At 43.3% G+C, this 22,197-nt stretch overlaps 1 protein-coding gene across 6 annotated transcripts in view; it reads right to left on the reverse strand.

Moving 5' to 3' along the window:
- Positions 1 to 22,197, reverse strand: part of LOC126248013 (regulator of G-protein signaling loco) — a 243,485-nt gene that overhangs the window by 74,048 nt on the left and 147,240 nt on the right. The window contains exon 1 of one of the 6 annotated variants that reach the window (XM_049948653.1): positions 18,445 to 18,522. The exons of the other annotated variants lie outside the window; for them this stretch is intronic. Coding sequence (XP_049804610.1) covers positions 18,445 to 18,480 — 36 coding nt within the window. The 5' untranslated portion in view covers positions 18,481 to 18,522. Of the gene's footprint in view, positions 1 to 18,444; positions 18,523 to 22,197 lie in introns of those variants that run through there. 6 annotated transcript variants of the gene reach the window in all.

The raw sequence follows: 22,197 nt of genomic DNA on the forward strand, positions 1-22,197 counted from the left end.
CAGGGTGTGAGATCAAGTGATAGTGCCGGCCAAGCATTTGGAAACGATCGGCTGACAAGTCGATCGTTTTCAATTGTGTTTCGGAGAAGCAAGTGAATTTCACGAGCGATGTGCGTCAGGGCCTCAATTTGCATGAAAACTGTTGAGTTCAATGCGTCTCTCTCCTGTAGGGCGGATATGACATGCTGGCGACGCGTATCGCAGTAACGCTGGCCGGTCACATTGCACGTTTTGTTCCTTGAGCGCCAACTTGTTCAAAAAAGAATGGGCCAATGATGAACGTAGCCGTGAGGTCACACCATACTGTTACACGTTCACCATACAGAGGAACTTCATGCACCGTGACTGGAGATGAAAATACCCACACTCGGCAATTCTGTGTGTTCACCTCACCCGTCAGAGACCGAGCGAGGCGGCGCAGTGGTTAGACACTGGACTCGCATTCGGTAGGACGACGGTTCACTCCCGCGTCCGGCCATCCTGATTTACAATTTCCGTGATTTCCCTAAATCGCTCCAGGCAAATGCCGGGATGGTTCGTTTGAAAGGGCACGGCCGACTTCCTTCCCCGTCCTTCCCTAATCCAATGAGAGCGAAGACCTCGCTGTCTGGTCTCCTTCCCAGAACAACCCAACCCAACTCACCCGTCAGAGAAAAATGAGCTTCGTCTGCCCTTAAGACAGCCCTCATCAACTTCAATCCTTGCGAGAAAGTGCTGAGCGAAGACAATACGCCGTTGTGCGCTCTGTGGTGCAAGCTGCTGTACGATATGGATCTTGTACGGATACCATTTTAGAATGGTTCGGAGCACCTTCCGTACAGTGGACCACTGGATGTTCAACTGTTGTGACGCAGCACACGCACTGCCTGACTACCGGGAATTGCGAGCAGCGTTGTCTGCCATAGCAACAGCAATTTCATCAACCACCTGTGGTGCAACCGTGTGTCGGCGTCTTCCCGGAGCGACGCCCAGTTCTCCAGTTGATTCGAACTTCATCATGCACCGCACAGCAGGTAGAGAAAGATGAATGACTCTTCCGTAATCCTTTCAGCCGGCGATATTCTCCAAGTCCAGCTGCAGCATTACAGTTATTTTGATAACGGAGCTTCACCAACAACGCCCTGCTCCTTTTGTCAAAGCTCGTGTTGACACGTCAGCAAGTGCACTGCGACTGGTCAGGAGTGTGAGACTATGAATCACGATGACTGATCACAGTACCTGGTGGCAATAGTTGGAACTGGATGGTGGCGCTGTGACGCATGGAAATCATGCCTCCATACTCTGGACATTAATGCTATCAAGTTTTGTACTCGTACGGTAATTAGTTTCCGTGTTATAACGTGTTAAATAGGGAAAATTTAATTATAACTACCCGGTATATGATAATTGTGATGTTAGTATACAGTGTGTTCAAAGATAGTGCCCAAACTAACAGGGATTATTCAGGAGATAAATATATCTGGTAAAGCAACAATTTATCGGGAACCCGTATTGCGTGAGCACTGAGCATGCATAGGTAGTACACGAGTGGAGCAGATACAAGTCGTTGTGTCTAACGTTACACCAAAAGTTAGTTTGAGATACGTAGTCCATTGTGATGTCATGCGGATAGTACTAGTGCCTGCATTACAGTTGCAATGTCAACATGGAGAACTGCGAGACAAACACTTTGTTTATGGTGGGGCTCAAGGTAACAGTCGTGTAATCCAATGGACGTGCCGCGAACGTTTCCCTGTACGCAGATGTCTACGTCATCGCACATTTACTGCAGTCCACGATCGGCTGGGAAAAACCAGCACACTGATGGTAAGCTGGGCTAATGTGGGCAGACTGCGGACGGAGCCTACACATAACGCTGAGGAAGAATTGCTGTTACACGAACAATTCAGAGACAAGTACACGAGCAATTGCTACTGTGCTCGGTATTCATCACACTTTTAGTATAGGATGTGTTGCACGAACAGCTGTTTCATCCTTATCGGCTTGTGAGAGTACAGGCCACATGACCGGATGACTTCATGTCTTTAGTATACAAACACTGGTTCCAGCAACAGGCAACTGAACAATCTGGTTTTCCTGAAGTTGTTAGGTTTACAGATAAGGCTCAGTTTACTCGGGAAGGCATTTAAAAGTCACAATTCTCATGTATAGTCGGAAAAAAAACAGGTATTACAGTTCTTTTGCACGTTGCCTGCTCGGCTCTGGTGGCCAATATTACAGTGTGTTCTTGGTACTTCACCTTCCGACGTTATCGGAGGAAGTACCCCTAGGTACCATAAGGAGGAAGTGGTTTCATCGCCGGCCGAGGTGGCCGAGCGGTTCTAGGCGCTACGGTCTGGAACCGCGCGATCGCTACGGTCGCAGGTTCGAATCCTGCCTCGGACATGGATGTGTGTGATGTCCTCAGGTTAGTTAGGTTTAAGTAGTTCTAAGTTCTAGGGGACTGATGACCTCAGGAGTTAAGTCCCATAGTGCTCAGAGCCATTTGAACCATTTGGTTTCATCATTATGGGATCCCAGCGCACTTTGCAGAACCAGTCCAAGTAGTAATAATCAATACTTTTGGCAATCGGAGGATCGGCCGGGGAGGATCTGTACATTGGCCTGCAAGATTTCCGGGCCCCATCTCATTAGACTTCTTTCTACGGGGCCACATGACCTCTGCTGACTCGGAGACGGAATTAGTTGCAAGAATTCTTGTAGCTGTCACACACTTACAGAACCCATCACGCATTTTCTAGCGAACATGGAACACTCTGCTACGTCGATACCGGCTCTACGCTCAGGTCAATGGTTCTCATTTTGAACTTTCATTGTAAAGAAATAGTGATCAGAACAATAAAGCAATGAAAAACGTTTAACACCGTTTTATTCTCAATCACATACCATAATCTCCTGCATACTTAGTACTCCAACAATGTGCGTTTCCGACATATGGCTGCTTTACGAAATATATATGTTTTTGTCACCGTCATCCCTGTTCGTTTCGCCATTGAATTTCTGAAACCCTGTACATGTTACTGCATACTTTTTTCTTGTTATTTTCTTGCTTTTCAGGCGAGAAACAACTTTTGTAGACCAAGTTTCGTGAGGTTAAATTCTCATTTATTGTTTGTTACAATTTCAGAAATTATTAATCTATGTGTGGGATTGCAAGGTTGGAAGCATCCGGAGAGTATTGCTTCGTATCTCTACCTTCTATTATGATGATGATAATCATCATCGTCGTCGTCGTCGTCAGCAACAAAAACAACATATTTCGCAAGTCTGCACTAAACACCTGCGCTGAAGGAACCTAACACGCAAGCACTGGTAGTGGTGCCATTTATGAATGCTTGATCAGGTCGTGAGTAACACCAATAAATGAAATGAAACAGTGCGATATTTTATATTCGTAATATATTACTTCACAACCACGTCCAACAGTTTTTGCAGCGTGCGGAATGTGCGAATCTCACCGGTCGTACGCTCAAAAAGCAAAGATTAACAGCAAGGTTTTCTCAAAAAGTTGCGCCTCGATATGTTACCGCCGCAGTAAACAGAAAGAAAGGTCTGAGTTGTATCACGTTCACGCCAGCGTGTCCCACCAGTGGCTCATGCTAGAGCCTTCCACTGGGTGGCTTATACCACCGGTTGCTGATTCTCTACTCTACCAATTATGCTACCAGTAACACACTAAGGTATGAAGTATTAAATATTAACTAGGCGCAAAGAACAGTTGCGAATATAATTTTGTGTGACTCCAAGGACAGAGCTTGCTGAACAAATGAGATATCACATAATTTGTGACTAATTCAGTGTAAAATTGTTTTCTGTGATCTCTCCGTGTTTTAAATGAAACTGACTTATGAGCATGCCATTTCCGAAATAAAAGGTCAGTACTGAATATGAATACAGTAACCTAGGGCGTTACTTGCATGAAAGAATGAAACATTTTTGCTGCGCCTTCATGATTCGTAAGCCTGATTACTCCGTGGATCGTATGAAGAATATCAACAATGTACAGCGTACGGTTCATTGTTGACACCCGTCTGAAATAGACTACAATTGAAAATGGAGAAAACCGAATTCTGTGCTGTTAATGAACACTTTCATTTGAAAGGTTGGACTGCCGCACAAATCAAAACAGAATTGGATGAAGTTCACTCGGACTCTGCACCATCACTGAATATCATTTATTTTTGGATTAATGAATTTAAACGTGGTCGCACAAGCACCGAAGATCAAGCGCGCTCAGACCGTCCAACTGAGGTCTCCACAAAGGAAACCATTGACAAAAGCCATCACATGGTAATGCAAGACCGCCGAAGAAAAATTCCTAAGATTGCTGAGACTACATATCGTGCATGGAGAATTGGCTATGAAGAACCTGTGAGCGAGGAGGGTGCTGCGATTGCTCACACTCGACCGAAAGCGCATCCGGCACAACATTTAAAAACAATGTCTGGCGATGTTTAATCATAATCCGCACGACTTTCTGCGCCGATTTGTGACTGATGATAAAGTCTGGATCAATCATTTCAGGTTATGGTTCAAATGACAGCCTAAACAATGGACAAAGGCTGGTGAATGACCATTTTGTCAGCTAGTAAGATAATGACCTATGTTTTTTTGGGATTCCCAAGGAATAACCCTAATACATACTTGGAAAAGGGAATAATCATAACTGGACACAATTATGCTTCACTGTGGATTGTTTGAAACTTGCGTTGGCACGCAAAATAGTGCTGTTTCACCAGGATAATCACCATTCCACACATCATCGATAACAATGGCGAAAGTGCATGCAATATGCTTTGAACAGGTTCCTCATCCACCCAATTCAGCAGACTTAGCCCTCGAGTGACTTCATCCTGATCCCGAACTTAAGACTTTGGCTTGCTGGGAAGAAATTTTCATCAAATGAGGAAGTGATAGTTGCAGTCAACGAGTATATTGTAGAGTTTGACAGAACCTATACTTTCGTTGGAATGAAAAAGCTGGAGGGTCGCTGAACCACGCGTATAGCCCTCAAAAGACACTATGTCGATAAATAAGGTTAGTTGTGTACAAATCAAACATTTTTTTCTTGGTTTTTTTTTACCAGACTTATCAAACCAACCCCATACGCGATCATCCCATAGGGAGAAACCTAATTCTCAGCGCCGGCGAGAAGGTATTAAGAGAGCGGTCGACATCGAGATAAGAGGTTTACAGAAGCTACAGATAATAAACTGAAACACGGAGCTTCAAAACCTTGAACCCCACTCCTCTCAAATGTGAGTTTGGTACTTCATCAGCAAGGCAGGACATGCAGAGTTGATACTTTGCTTACAACGTTTCCCTCTATCAGCTTGAGTAGTGTAATCCTGTTCTTGAAAGATTTGGCCGGCAAATATACGCAGAATGCATCCATGAAAACAATCTTTGACATAAAACTTAGTCATATGTAACATTATACACAACGAGATTCGTAAATGTACTACATATAATTAGTAAGACGTACCGTTAATACAAGAACAAATTCGATGCCGTACAAAAGAATATATCTCGTTATGGAGATGGATGGTGACAGAGAAAGCTTAAATCGAAATATTATTGAACATGCCATAGCTATTATTTGTCGTTCAGTATGATATTATTTACCCGAGAGGTGTAATATACCGCCAGGTTATTAACTTATTTCCAATATGCAGAAAGGAAGTTCTAAATGGCCCTCAAAAGTTATGTAGATTCTTTGGTTTCTGGCTTTTAAAGGAGGGGGAGGGGTATCAATCATTTCCTGCAAATGTGATGTAATTCTGACGTCACTCACAATATCGAACTGCTATCGCCTTTCGTTAGCGTTTGGCGCGGGCCTCTCTGGCAAATAGCTTACGCGTGTTGCTGGAAGCACAAATATCCTAACCGTAAGTGCCACTTGTTTGCAGAAAAGCTTGTAAGATGGGTGCTACACGCGAAATATTTAAGACAAGAAAGAATATCAATGAATTTCCTCCTTGTTTCACCCGCAGCAATTAAAGCCTTCCTCTCAGATTCCTACCTAACTGCACAGGCGGGAACTTCCTGGCAGGTTAAAACTGTGTGCCGGACCGAGACTTCAACTCAAGACATTTGCCTTTCGCGGGCGATTCCTCTACCATCTGACGTACCCAATCACGACTCACGACCGTCCTCACAGCTTTAATTCCACCAGTACCTCGTCTCCTACCTCCCAAATTACACAGAAGCTCTCCTGCAGACCTTGCAGAACTGCCAGTTCTGAAGAAAGGATACGGTAGAGCACTTGCCCGCGAAAGGCAAAAGGTACCGATTTCGAGTCTCGGTTCGGCAAACAGTTTTAATCTGCCAGGAAGCTTCATATCAGCGCACACTCCGCTGAAGAGTGAAAATTTCATACTGGATACATAGTAGGAAATTGCCACATATTCGGAAGTAAACAGCGAAATATTTATAACAAGGAAGAATATGAATTTTATTTCTGCTTGTTTCAGCAGCAGTTAAAGCTGTCCTCTTATGTTCCTGCCTAATCACACACTCGGAAATCACCACATATTCAGAAATAAACAGATAAATATTTATTTCATCCTTCGGTATTTAATCAGACTGAAATGTTAAATAATATCGAATATTGCACAACATACTTGCATCACATTCGCACGTTTTCCCAGAATGTGTTAAAAATACTAAGATGAAACAAATAGTAGCGTGTAGCAGGATGCGAACCTACATCCTTCAACTCAGTAAACCACATTATCTATTATGCTAGCACTCTGTCATTTCGTTTTTGTCTCATGTCTCGGTTATCACAGTATATCTTGAAGGCTTATATCTTTGATGCATTATTAACTGACATTTAACGATAAGGGTGACGTGTTTGTGATACATTTTCAATGCGCCATCGTCTTGAAACGGCAAATTGCAAGTTATAAAACAAAACAGCTAAATATACCAAAATGTATAAGACGCCTACCGCATAGTCTGTCGATTTTGCCGCATCGATTGTCAAAATGACGGAAAGTTTGCGGGAAATGTTGTGAGACGATTGTACTACCATATTATTTACCAGGGAGGCATAATATACCTCCATGTTATTTATTAAGTTCCAGTATACAGCAAGTAAGTTCTAAGTATAACACTTGAAATTTGCTTTGTCGATTCTTTGGTCCCTTGATTTTAGAGAGACGACGAGAAATGAATACATATTTCATACACATTTTCCTGGGAAGTTCAGACTGCTGTAAGTAACTTTATCTTCTAAGAATGTATTACAAATTCGAATGATTTTGTGGATGCAAGTAGCGATTACGTTTCAGTTCTCTTAAGGAAGATGTCTGGTGTGCTGTTTAATTTATTACACGCGTAATATCCAGGGCGAACCTAAGCTCGGGGGCTTGGATGTCATAGGGCGTTTCCTTGCTTAAGTAGAAAAATTTACTTAACATAAATTTCGTTCTGTGCATAGTCTCGGTAGAGAATGAACGTCAAGGAAAGGCAATTTCGCAAATACAGTATCACGCGTGCGACAAATACAAAGACTATTCGGAAAGTAAGTTCCGATTGGGTGCGAAATGGAAACCACAGTGAAAATAAAAAAATGTTATATTTCCAGCAGTCTGTTACACCTTCCAGTTACTTCTCTAGATAGTCACCGACTTAGACATTTGTCGTAGCGTTGTATCAACTTTTCAACACAGAAAGCAGCGGCGTGTACTTTCCGCCACTACGCGGGCCTGCAGTTTGTTGCCTGTGCCAAAACGTCTTCATAGAAAGTGGTTCATGTGAGCAGAGATGAACGTCAGAGGGGGCGCAGCCCGAGCTCTATTGTGAGTGATCAAACATTACCTATTGTGGGTGAATAAACACTACCCACCAAAAACGTCGCAGGGCGCCTGCAGTGTGCGGCCGAGAATTACTGTCACGAAGAAGGAAATGCATGAAAGTTACTTTATGTGGGGTTGCCTGACATCAGGCGAAACCTCTCGTGGACATCTTTACCTGGCTGGAGGCACACCTGTTCTAGGCATCTTTACGTGTTCATGTGTGGTCTGAACTGAAAACCAGCGACGACTGGCATACTAGAAACACTGCCCAACATAGCTATGCAAAGCTTCATCGGATTTTCACTGTCGTTTCCATTTCGCGACCTATCGGACCTTAATTTCTGAATAGCCCTCTTATCTTTATTCTACACACTATAGCTATGTCGTCCAGTTAGCGCAGTGGGTAGAGTTTTGTGTTAGAATACTTGAGTTCGATTCCTGACCTAGGTGTATTTTTTTTCTCATTTTGATCTGCCAATAATTCGTAGGAGATAGGGTTTCTTAAACAATAAACAGCAAACGACTACAGTTTTTTTTAAAACTTTGAAATTTTTAGTCATAAATATCTATGAAGAGTGAAAATCAGTTAAAAATAAATTACCAGTCAGATAACCGCCTACAAAACTCATCAATATGGAGATCTTCAACGTAAATATTACATTCAGTAAGAGCAGCCAGTGGTGATATTTTAAATATACTAGCAGTGGGAGCATGTTTTTCACAAAACATACAGTCTTCACAGCAAATGCTCAGACAGACATCTATACATTTAGCAATTCTATGGATCATGCTTCTCTGAATTTTTCGCAGCACAGTTGGTCCGCAGTCACAAGAGCCTCACGGAAGCGAGCTACCAGTTCTTATTTATTGGCGCAGCAGAATAAACGGAACAGTTATTCGTGAAGCGGGTTGCTACACCTACAGGTGACAAGAAGTCCTAAAGAAATGTAACAGGCATGAAAGTGGTAAGCGTGACACTTGTGCTAAACGACAAAACAAATGGAAGGATGGTATACTGCTGGAGGCTGGATTTGATTGTAGTCGATGTAGCAGTGCGAAACAACGGCTATGTGCTTTGCATGGCTGCAGAGCTACTAGGGCAAAAGAAGCAGAGATAGACCAAAAGGAAAAAGAAGAAGTAGTATGAAGCTTTTTCTTAACCTTGGGGGGTGGGGGGTGGGGGGGGTGGAAGGGGGAAGGGGACATAACTGAAGAAAAGGGAGGCATTGCTGACAATTGACCTGAAAACATGAAGTGTTACAGAGCAAAAAAGAGAACAGACTACACATTTAATGGAAAATACGTCTTTAAAAGCAGAATAATAAAAGCATGTGCTTTGTGTAAGATGTGCTATAATTGCTGTACAATGTAACACAAAGATTAAGAACCAAGATATCATTTCATGCAGCCGAAAATTAAAAAGAAGTTACATCTAGACGTGGAATCAAATTCTCGAACTCGAGTATTCTAACGTAAAACTTTACCCACTATATTAACTGAGCAACACAGCCCACAAAACAATACACTTGTTGTATATGTCAGTACAATGTTGCCATTGGATTCCTCTGATGTCCTTTTTCTATCGAAAATATGCACAGAACGAATTTGTTACTTTTTTGTACTGTTAGTTTGAAACAGATCACGCTGTGCACGAAGTTTGGTACATCTTGTGAGCGTGTCACATAAAATGAGGAAGTTGGCATAACTGAATAGCAACATCTGCCACATCTCAAAATTAGTAGCAGCACAGTCAGGTCAGTGAGATATAAGAAGAACTGAAAGAGAAAGCTGTCGACAGTTTTAAACTGTAATATCTTTGCAATAGCTCTGGTTATTTAGAAGCACAGGTTCAACAGCATGTTTCCAGTTTACTATTGATGCAAAGCGATTGAAGTGGGTAACTGCGAGTCATGTGTTGCCACGCGCGAAGAAGCTGCACTCAAGATCTGACGGTGTAGCAGTGCTTCGAAATACTGCGAATGCAGCGATCAAAGAAATGAACTACTTCGAAGATAGATGACGCAACATAATGTATCATTTTAGCTTTTTACTCCATCGAAAAGGCGGACGTTACCGATAAGAGAAACTCGCAACAGACTATCATGGCAGTAATAATAAGAGGCGGTCCAGTTAAGTTCTTAACTTTTCCTGATTAACACGAATTATATTATTCTAATGCTTGGAATTAAACATTGTTCTCTGCATTACATGTGATACTAATGTCCCTTCTCACAAAGCGGGCATCACGCAGCACACCTTGGCAGATCTTCAACATCCTCAAACATCCACCCTATTCACCTGACTTGGTCCCCTCAGACTATTATCTGTTCCAAAACCTCAAGAAACATCTCAAGGTAAGACGATATTTGAACACTGAGGATGAGTGGTTTGCCGCACAATCGAAATCTTTTGGGCTAAAGAAGCTGGAACAAACCCCAGAGAGGAATACGCTGAGTAAATACATTTTTTCAAAACCGTAACAGACTTACAAAAAGCTTTTGCCAATGTTGACTGGACTACTCTCTTTCAAATTCTAAAGGTGACAGGGGTAAAATACAGGAAGTGAAAGGCAATTTACAATTTGCTCAGAAACCACATGGCAGTTATAAGAGTCGAGGGACACGAAATGGAAGCAGTGGTTGGGAAGGGAGCGAGACAGTGTTGCGGCCTATCCCCGATGTTATTCAATCTGTGTATTGAGCAAACAGTAAAGGAAAACAAAAGAAAAATTTGGGGCAGGAATTAAAGTCCAGGGAGAAGAAAGAAAAATTTTGAGGTTTGCGGATGACATCGTAATTCTGTCAGAGACAGCAAAGGACTTGGAAGAGCAGCTGAACGGAATGGACACTGTCTTGAGAAGAGGATACAAGATGAACATCAACAAAAACAAAACGAGGATAATGGAACGCCGCGCGGGATGAGCCGAGCGGTCTTAGGCGCTGCAGCCATGGACTGTGCGGCTGCTCCCGGCGGAGGTTCGAGTCCTCCCTCGGGCGTGTGTGTGTGTGTGTGTGTGTGTGTGTGTGTGTGTGTGTGTGTGTGTGTTTTTGTCCTTAGGATAATTTAGGTTAAGTAGTGTGTAAGCTTAGGGACTGATGACCTTAGCAGTTAAGTCCCATAAGATTTCACACACATTTGAACATTTGATAATGGAAAGTAGTCGAATTATATCAGGTGATGCTGACCGAATTAGATTAGGAAATGAGACACTTAAAGTAGTACACGAGTACTGCAATTTATGCAGCAAAATAACTGATGATGGTCGAAGTAGAGAGGACATAAAATGTAGACTGGGAATGGCAGGTTCAAATGGCTCTGAGCACTATGGGACTTACTTCTGAGGTAATCAGTCCCCTAGAACTTAGAACTACTTAAACCTAACTAACCTAAGGACATCACACACATCCATGTCCGAGGCAGGATTCGAACCTGCGACCGTAGCGGTCGCTCGGCTCTAGACTGTAGCGCCTAGAACCGCTCGGTCACTCCGGCCGGCGGCAATGGCAGGAAAAGCGTTCTTGAAGAAGAGAAATTTGTTAACACCGAGTACACACTTAAGTGTCAGGAAGTTCTTTCTGGAAGTATTTGTACGGAGTGTAGCCATGTATGGAAGTGAAACGCTGGCGATAAACAGTTTAGACAAGAAGAGAATAGAAGATTTTGAAATGTCGTGCTACAGTAGAATGCTAAAGATTAGGTGAGTAGATCATTTAACTAATGAGGTATCGAACAGAATTGGGGAGAATAGAAATTTGTGACACAACCTGACTAGAAGGGATCGGTTGGTAGGACACATTCTGACGCATCAAGGTATCATCAGTTTCGTACTGGAGGTAAAAATCGTAGAGGGAGACCAAGAGATGAATGCAGTAAGCAGATTCAGAAGAATGTGGGTTGTAGTAGTTACTCGGAGATGAAGATGCTTGTACAGGATAGAGTAGCATGGAGAGCTGCATCAAACCAGTCTTTGGATTGAAGAGAACAGCAACAACATTATTTTTTTTCTTTACATAGCCAAGGACTTGCCAGCGCCCCCTCGTATTTACAGTACGTCCTTCACATAACGTGTTATAGTCTGACGTTTATCTGACCGTGGCGTGAGATTCGTTTGTCGAGGCGCAAGTGCTCTGCTACCAGGAGCGAAAGCAGTCAGGTGTGGCCGTTGAGAGAGCGCAGGAAGTCGTGCGGCCGGCTGCAACCGGCAACCGCCGCACAGCCTAGCGCACTTCCGGTGGGAAATCGCCTCGGCGCTGGCTCTCTCTCTCTCTCTCTCTCTCTCTCTCTCTCTCTCTCTCTCTCTGTGTGTGTGTGTGTGTGTGTGTGTGTGTGTGTGTGTGTGTGTGTGCGCGCGCGCGCGTGCGTGCGTGTTTCAAACGAAACGCTGAGCAGATGTTTTGACTCGCTCAGCTGGCACTGAGCTTCAACAGATGAACACTACACGGCTTCAACCTGCAGGTACACATCATTCAGGGGCCACCTGTTTCGTTCTTTGACTGCTACGTTCCTTCTGCACGTCTTCTGACGCCACGAACATGCAAGAAAAGTGTAATGAAGCATACGCGGTCGCTACATATTAATGAACAAAACATTGCGTTGAAGCCGGCCGAAGTGGCCGCGCGGTTCTAGGCGCTGCAGTCTGGAACCGCGAGACCGCTACGGTCGCAGGTTCGAATCCTGCCTCGGGCATGGATGTGTGTGATGTCCTTAGGTTAGTTAGGTTTAACTAGTTCTAAGTTCTAGGGGACTAATGACCTCAGCAGTTGAGTCCCATAGTGCTCAGAGCCATTTGAACCATTTTTTTTTTAATTGCGTTGAAGTTATTATGTTTATGGAACACACTCCAGGGTAACTTCCTGATTTCGCCGGACTGGGACTCGAACGTAGGTATGCGGAGAGAGGCATTTGATAAGACGGAGACAGAAGTATTGGCATAAGAAAGGTCGAGCTTGCACCTTTAGAGGTGCTAGTATAGTTGTCTGTAAATACATGAGCCGTGGAAGGCTGGTTCTAGTACCGGTTTGGTTTACGACGCCAAAGTGTTACGAAGTTTCAAGTAGGTTTCCTCTTTTCTGACAAAATTGGGAGCAGGGTTAACACCACTACCATAAAATGTGCAAACGTGAACGTGAGTTAGGAGTACTATGTAGCTTTGAGATAGGAGGTCAAATGGCAAACAGTTTGCATCTATCGAACAGATGATGTGTGTGTAAAGAGTAATAATTTGAAAAAGTTATACGGAAGAAAATCACAACGAGGAATGTCTAGATTTCATTCAAGAGAGGCCAAACTCTAGGAATCAGCGTAGCAAATCTAAACGTGAGAATACAATTAAGTAGTTTAGTAATAACACATTTATTTTTTCCCGTTCAGTAACTTAAAACGAATATAGTACAATGAATTAAGCCGTGCGAGCAGTAAACTGGGTTGAACCAGTTCAATTTTGTTGTGTCACTAAGTTAATAATTCACTTTTCTCAAAAAAAAAAAAAGTTTGTAGATCTTCAGGTATTTTAACATGTTTTTAATTGGACATCAATACACTACGCTGCAGATAAATGTGTTTGTTTTTACCTACGTATGTGAAACACCTCTTTCCGAAGCAGAGCTTCTTTTACGAAAAATAGTTCTTTCAGGGAGTCGTCCTTTATGTTCCGTGAGGTAAACGAGAAGAGTAATAAGTAACTGTCACTCCTTACATGCGAACATTTGCATTTCATAGGATTTAGCAGTTACGCGTGTGCCGAACTTTTTCTTTACATTCGATTCACCCACACCTGAGCAACATGACTCAAGTATTCTATATGAAGCCTTCCAGAGGCTCCTATCTATCTTCAGCTCTTCTTACGATACGATACAGAGGTTGAACAATGTTTTCTTATTCAGCTGATCTATCAAATTTTTTTGGTGATGGTGGTGATGTTGCCTCGACCTTATCTTTTGCATCGTATCTGCATCCCATCTCATTATGCGACAATGGAATTGCAGATCCAAGTCACGGCGAATTACGCCGTGACAAAGCAATCCGAAGTTATGAACGAGATAAGTTAGTTAATTACTTTCATGCTGCATGGATTTTTTTTTCTACGATCTACTTCCCACAACTGCACAGACAGGGAATACAATACGCAGAATATTCGTGTTTTCACAATGTTCTGTAGCATCTTGGTATTGAACACATCTAGGAAGATATGCCACTTTTCGGTCTTCCTCATATTCACCCGTTTCGTTGGAGGTTGAACAAAGATACAGGAAAGTGTTAACGATTAAAAACTGCTCACCTGCAGACATATTAAGACTATACAGAAGTGGTGCTGCAGAAATGCAACATGTGACTCGGAGAACAGCAAAATGACGGTAACCACGCGAACAACGTGCATTAAAAACTAAAAGACTGCACATCCTATACTATTACTTCACTCGCGACCACAAACGAACGCCCTTTAAAACTAAGGTCTCGAGAAGTGTGGCAACACGCGAGTGGGGGGATGACAGTGCAGTGGCGGTGAATGATCCCGTGCTACGAGTGCGGCGAGTGACGTCGGTTAGCCTTTCAGGGCTCGGCGCGTACATCGCGTTTAAAACTAGACACGGCTGCGCAGCCATTCTTCAGCTCGCACGTCACACCGTGAATCGGCTCTGGAGAAGCGCACACACCTGCGCGGAATAATCAAAGCCGGCGCCCGGAACTCGCATCATAAACAATGGCTGAGCCAAACACGGTCCTCTGACGAGCATGTGGCCGGGCCGTAAATCATATAGTCACTAGACTAACATTCAACAGCGTTCTTGTCGCAGGGCTCTCTGCAGGAACAAACACACGCACGGGCAACATGCCGAGTAAAGTCAAATATTTGCTCCTCATTTCCGTCGCCCCCCACACTGAAGCAGTCGTGCGATTCTTTTGTAAAATACTTCCAGCAGGTTTCGGGAGTCTGTTTTTAGCAAGCTCCCGCGTTCGCTAAATTCCGGACTTACGCGAAGGGAAATTGATACTGTTCATAGATTAAGAGCAGGCTACGAGGGTACCAACAAAACGAATTAACTGTTGAAAGTTAATATCCTTTCCAAACTATGATCATCGCGCAGTTGACGAAGACACCCTGCATTTTTACTGGAGTGTGTAAAATATAAAAAACGACGGGAGAAAACTCTATATGAACAATTCAAAATTGCTGATTAATTCTCACCTTCGTTAGTTCTAAGTTCGCTGATGTCAAAACTGCAAATGCACTTATAAAATCATTAGACTTTGCAGAAGGGATCTTTAAAAATATTTTATGTTTATATTTATCATCCATTTGGCTCCGTAATGTGTTCATTCATGAAAAGCTTAACTGTTGAGTGCCACAACGTTCAGTGTTTTATATTTATGAAAACAAAGTGTGCAAATATGTTTTAAAAATTTTTAGCACCTTCTTGCCCTATCAATAAAGTAATTTCTAGGCTGATTAGGTCTTCACCAAGGAGTCTCCTCCATTACGTGTCCATACGTGTACGAGTATTTTCAGTATTCGCATTTGCCGCTGTGTGAATGCAGTATACGAAATAATATTAATTGTGGATATTATTTACCTATGTATGAATTAATATAGCCTGTATTTCAATTACAGCTAACAGGCTGCAATGTGAGGAATAAATAAATAAATAAAAAAAGTGTTGTGAATGTCATAATGCTTTGAAACATCTTCATCAATATAATTTGTAATTACGCACGCTGGTTATCACATTTGCATATTCCGTAAGACTGACACGTTGGTGCTATAACCTGCTTTTCACTTTGTCCATTGAGTAAATATCAGGCTGCAAATGGCTACAACACGTGGCTTTGCCGGCCGGTGTGACCAAGCGGTTAAAGGCGCTACAGTCTGGAACCGCGTGGCCGCTACGGTCGCAGGTTCGAATCCTGCCTCGGGCATGGATGTGTGTGATGTCCTTAGGTCAGTTAGGTTTAAGTAGTTCTAAGTTCTAGGGGACTGATGACCTTAGAAGTTAAGTCCCATAGTGCTCAGAGCCATTTTTGAACCAACACGTGGCTTTGTAACACAATTCGGTGAAAAATGAACGTCGATTTCAGTCATATTTTTTTTAACTGCTCCACAATGCGTTTTAAACCCTTTGGATACACATTCAGGCATTTGTTATTTTAAAAACGAAGATATATATTGGATCTGTACCGCTTCTCTACCTGTTACGAAAAATCACTCTCACTACAGAATACATATGTTACGTTAATGTAAGAGGTATCACACCTGACAGGTGCAACTCTGCTTACCGACACTATTTACTTTGAGTTTTGGTGGCTTTATAATATTAGAACGCTCAGTTAATTACAGTACTGAAGTTCACGTAACTTGCCGGTTCTTACACAAGGTCGAGACGCCACGTACCGGTCGTAAAACAGTTGACGAAAGGTTTTCTTTCCTTGTTGGTTCCAGGGAAGAGATAGCAGCTTGACAGTAACCTTTCGGAATGTGTCTTATCAGTTACGTGTTGACGATTTCGTGTCAAGATCCCCGTTATTCGAAAATATTTCCGCTAAATTACTAAAAACTTTTTGTAAGTAGCTTCCAGTTCGTTGACGAGTTTGAGATTCTTCGCTTTGCTACCAGTCTGTAAAATGCCGAAGATATCGTCATGTTGTTTTCTGTAGTCCCAGAGATTCACATTTCCATAGCTAAAGCTCGTTTTCTGAAGAAAAAAAAAGGAGTGCAAATAATCTTTTAAACTGGAACTGATACTTACTTAACGACTGCAGAATCCACAGCAGCATTTGCAATGTTCTTTAGACATATTACTGTTGTTTGTCTTACTATTACCTCAAAGTATGCATTGACTGACGACTAAATTCTGATTTGGTTAGAAAGAAATTTTCACATAATCCAACGTCTTGCAATAATCTTATCAATTTACACTATCGTAGCGTAACTGTGCAATTTTCGCAATCTTTAGCAACTAAGGAATTATATGTGAAACAGTTAATGTAACTATCCATTTGTTTTGAAACTGAAACCTTTTGTTTTTCTTTTTGTAATTTAAATGCATCGCGGGCGATAACAGATGACTGGCTGAAACGGAAAGAAAAGAACTGTTTAGACAAAACAGATAAATTATTGTGGAAAGTAATTTCCTTCGACACGCTTCCTACGAAACAAACTGATTAACAATAAAAAATTCCTCAGCTATTACCGCAGTAATTGTGGCTATAAGATCATAGCTGACGACACTCATCGAAAGATGAACTGATGATTTCTGAAAAAAAGTAATAAATTTTTCCGTACACTCCGTAAATTAATTCAGGCAACTGGCGGGATGGTTTCTACTCTAAACCGACGCCGGACTACCTGTTCCATTCTTGTCGAACCAGATCTGCTTGTGTATATGAATCATGGTTTTTGTTCTTAATCTGTAATATCATGACATGTCCAGTACCTTTGTAAAAGTGATCCACGGATGAGTAACACTACTACGATTACTACTACATCGTGGTCGGCTACAGGACGAGCGAGAAGAAGCTCTGCCTTTGCACAGACCGGATTTCCGCGGCAGACACACGAGCGACTTCGCTCGAATTCAAGGACGAATGAAATTCAGATTCCTCCCGGTGAGCGTCATACACTCCGCCGACTACCACCGTGACTTCTGCAGTCGGCACTAGTGATCGACGTCACGCTACAAGGAAATGCTACTCAATGCAATTCTTTACTCACGCGACGGCAACTGTCAGGGGTGCACTACAGCAACACTTGAAAGCGGAAGCTCTTATGGCAGCGTAGTTGGGCTGTGATGAAGTACGTTCCCAACACAGAGGAATTCTGATGGAATTACGTTTTCCTGGAGACATACGAGTCTCAACTTTATCTCTGATAATGATAGAAGCTGACGTAATGAATTAAAATTTGTACCACAGACGGGACTTGACGCCGGGTCTCCCTCTTACTAGGCAGATGTGCTAACCAACACACCACCGTAGCAATGTAGCTACGACAACTGCACGGACTATCCCAGTCCAACGCCCTCCATAATACAAACTTTAATTCACGCCTTCAGACCATTTTCCCCTTCAGGATGCCCCTTTTACGTACAAAGCTGGCGTGGCATTCCAATATCGGAAAGCCTCGGCAATACTGGCGATTTAAGAAGGTGAAACTGGGCTAAAGACGTGAATTAAAGTTTGTATTACGGCGGGCACTGGACTAGGGCAGTCCGTGCAGCGTGGGTAGCCACAATGCCACGATGATGAAATGGTTAGCACATCTGCCTAGCAAGCAGGAGAGATGTGTTCAACTCCCGGCAATGGTATGAATTTTAATTCATTACTTCAGCTTCTATCTTTACAGATCAATTCACCGTCCGAGTAGACGTCATAAGCACCTCAACAGTTGTTGATGAAGAGCTGGCACGCACTACGTTTATCTGCTGCACCCAACCCTTCAGGGCGACGAGACGACTTCACAACTGTACACAGTTTACGAGCCACAAGTCGAACAAGAGGAACATAACGGCGCGAAGAAACGCTGGGGGCGCAATGTGAGCGTAGAGCACTGACGGGTGCTGTTTACGGAAAAGGCGGGCAGACGATGAATACGAGGGCTTCCGCACAAGTCGCTGCCTGAGACGGAGTGAGAAACAGAGCGGAAACTCACGTGTCGGGGCACATCGAGCGCGAGGAAGGGGCCCATGGCGGGCGTCGGCGGCGGCGTCGGCCAGCGCTTGCGGGCGGCCAGCCGTGGGTCTAGGAGGCGAGCAACTGGTGGCGCCGCCGCCCGTCTCTGCGGCCACAGCTGACTCACGGCGCGTGACGTCACGCCCCTGCGTGGGAGGGAGGGGGTACGGGCGCCGAGCGGAAGGGAAGGGGGCGAGCACAACGGATAAATGGGCCGGACCCCGCACTCGCCGGAAGTGTAATGTGCCGGCTGCTATAAAAGAAGGTGGCAGCGCCGCCTGACAAAACATACCGACGTACGAAAAGAACCCAGCTAGACGAGTACGGAATAGAATGGAACCGATTCAACACCCAGTTAAATGACAAGTAGCTGAATTCCGTATCCAAAAATGTATGTAAACATTTCAAACCTTACACCAAATACAAATCGACCAGATTCTGGAACACCTTCAAACACACTACAGGCTTTAAAGTAAAAACAGAACCACCACTACAATAAGTCGGCTCACTGACAGCCAAAGAAAAGCTCAAATCTTCCTTGACGTGCTCCAGGAAACCCACAGGGTAACAGACGATCCATTTTTCGACAGCGAACATCGAACTGCAATAACAACAAACAGAAAAAATCTTAACAGACTCAGAAGTACTAAACGACCAACAAGCAGCACACATAACAGAAGAGGAAATAGACCTTGCTCCGGACACAGGAAAAACCTCTGTCCCTGGCACTGACGGAATAAGCAGACGACACCTACATGGCACCAAGACCAGAGACCAACAAAGCACTCAACCACCTATTCAACGAGCACCGACACTGAAACAAATACCGATTCAAGGGGAAATTGCCGAAGTAATAATGCTGCCAAAACTGGCAAATCCCCTAAACAATCCCACGTCATACAGACCCATCACGCTTCTCCTAGTAACTGGCAAATGCTTTGAAACCATCCCCAACAGACGCCTACAACAACACACAGAAGACCAAAAACTCATTCCCAACATACAAGTCGGATTCTGAAAACACCACTCCACCACAAACCCAGTCCTAAGGACCTCCAGCACTATAAGAAGAGCAATAAATATTACAGACTGCGCATCAGCCCTCTATCTAGGTATAGAAAGGGCTTATATAAAGCTGCCACCCGGCCTTGTACCACAAACTGAAGACTTTAGCCATCTCTTTCCACATAACGCAGCTATTGAGAACCATCCTAGACAACAGATTCACAACAGTATCTATAGACGGCAAACTATCAGACATCTTCACCCCAGAAACAGGGGTGCTCCAAGGAGCCATATTGTCACCTTTGGCATACAGCGTACATACAGGGGACGTACCCTAACCTACAGGATGGAACGAAGGCCTATTATTGTATGCTGATGACACATTACATTGGTGTCATGAAAGACAACAAACGAATTGCAACATACAAACATGCAATACATAACCAAATTGCAACAATGGCTTAGTAAAAGGGTAATTTAACCAAATGCCCGAAAAAAGCAACCAGTTGTCTTTAGTCGTACAAATCTCAGCAGCAACAAACAAAAATCACCAGACAATGTAAAATTAAAACGCTGAGAGTAAGAAATACTGCCAAAACGAAAGCCAAGTACCTCGGACTAAATATCTACTCAACATTATCCTGGAAACACCTCTTCCACGATACAATAACAAAAGCCACAATATGACTTAAGATTATTACAATTCATAAAAGGACATATAAATGGAGCCTCGAACGACTTCCCAGTGCACACATACGAAACACTAATCAGACCTGTACTAGAATATACAGCACCTGTAAGGATGACGAACCACTACCAGACAAGCAGAATCCTAAACACAGAAAGAAAATCCTACGAGTAGTAACGAGATCCAGCCCAAGAATAACAAACAACGCCATTTACGACACAGCGAACACCATACCACTGCAACAAAGACTCATCGAGCTAACAAGCAGAACTAGACTGAACAGGAAAAACACAAATATATCAAATATGGAACTCCTCAACGGTAACATCATCGCCTTCAACGTTCCGAAGTTCCAATACACATTCTCTCCGCACACGATACCACAGAGCCACGAAAGAAAATGAAAAGCCATTTGACCTACAAACTGGACCTGCCAACAACGTCAATCATCTACTAATCTACTCTGTTCTCCTATGCTAATGACAGTAAAGCATGTTTGAAATGTATGATCGTCTTGTGTGCATCTCCTGCATATCAGTGTCTTTTGGAGATTATTCATTGTAACATAAGCTATGTTTTTCTACCTACATTGAAGTTGTTCACTTGAAATGTTGTAGTGATAAGCTGGTTAGCTTTGCTTCGGATTGATAATGGTCTACTGATCGAAACCGGTAGCAGTGGGCATAAAAGTAAGCAGCTGATGTTCACCTACAATGAAGTTTCACAATTATTTGACAGCTGTAAAGCCCCATCTCATCAAAAATCTTAATTTACAGAAGCTTCTACAGAAGCTTCTACAGAAGCTAAAATTCCAGAGAATAAGTCCTGAATAAGTGTAACCACTGATGATGGCACAAATATGGCGAAATATGTTCAGGGATTCAACAGAGCAATTAGTTTGCACCTAAATTCCCAGAATTTAAAGTGTTATCTTTAAAGTACAGAATGCCAGCTGCATCAAGCTTTTAATTACCATTCATTAAGCTGCATCAAAACTCGGAGGCATTGTGGCAGATAGGATGAGCAACAAGTGACAAAGATTGTTGAGAAATGGCGTACAGGTGGACCATACTGCACCCTTTCTTGTGTTCACGATAAAGATAACTCTTCTTTAAGCTTAGTCACTGAAGACACGCCAAACGATATGGGAACGCGAAAGCAAACGCCAGTACACCTCCGTCGATATCGTAGGAGATAATATCAGCACGTGTCTTTATACGGGATATAATGATGGGCCGAAGGGTCTATGGAAACTCTACCTACCATTTCAGGGCATTCCTGCACATATAATGTTGCCTGGTGATTTACGCATTTGTAGAACCAACCGATGGGAGATGGTCGCACACAGCCAAGAGCGAGCATGGCACCCACACAATGTGACGACAGCGCGAAATTGTCGCAACGTAGTTCTTATAACCGTAACTATCTGTACAGCTTGACCCGTGTCGGCTCGACTCTTGAGCACTGCAACTGACGTGGACCCGTCTGCGTCGACAGTTCGACTCAATCTACTGGGGGCTGTACTGATTGTATCCATCTCACTGCGTTAGCTTTCACTGTCCGGGAACCAGGATCGCCACAGACAACGCGCTGAGTGGTAAAACGCTAATTCCGTTTCAATTTTTTCTACAGCGTAGTTTGGTCGTTACCGTAAATGTTCTCAGTCTAGTAGCGTACATAATTGGGGAATATGGTAAGCCAGCCATCAAGTGCGGCCGATTGGGCGGGCTTTTCTACATACTGAGGGCTTTCTGAATAGTAAGAAGTTTCTTGTACCTGGGATACTGACCCTCCTTCAGGCAACTCCGATTACTATATTTCAGTTAGAAAATGCCCAGCCATATGCGGCTGGACAAGTGCAAGCCTTCTTCGAAGAAAGATCGGCACTGCCGATTCCATGGCCGAATGTACGCCTACCACCTTGCCCAGAGAAGGTGTCTAAGATGTGATTGGCGGGCCATTGTTCATCACGATACTCGAGCAAACTCAGTTCTTGTCTCGTAGATTCAGATACAAACCGTATGGAGGGAGGTTCCACAG

This window comes from Schistocerca nitens, chromosome 1 (genome assembly GCF_023898315.1).
Source record: "Schistocerca nitens isolate TAMUIC-IGC-003100 chromosome 1, iqSchNite1.1, whole genome shotgun sequence".
Lineage (NCBI taxonomy): Eukaryota > Metazoa > Arthropoda > Insecta > Orthoptera > Acrididae > Schistocerca > Schistocerca nitens.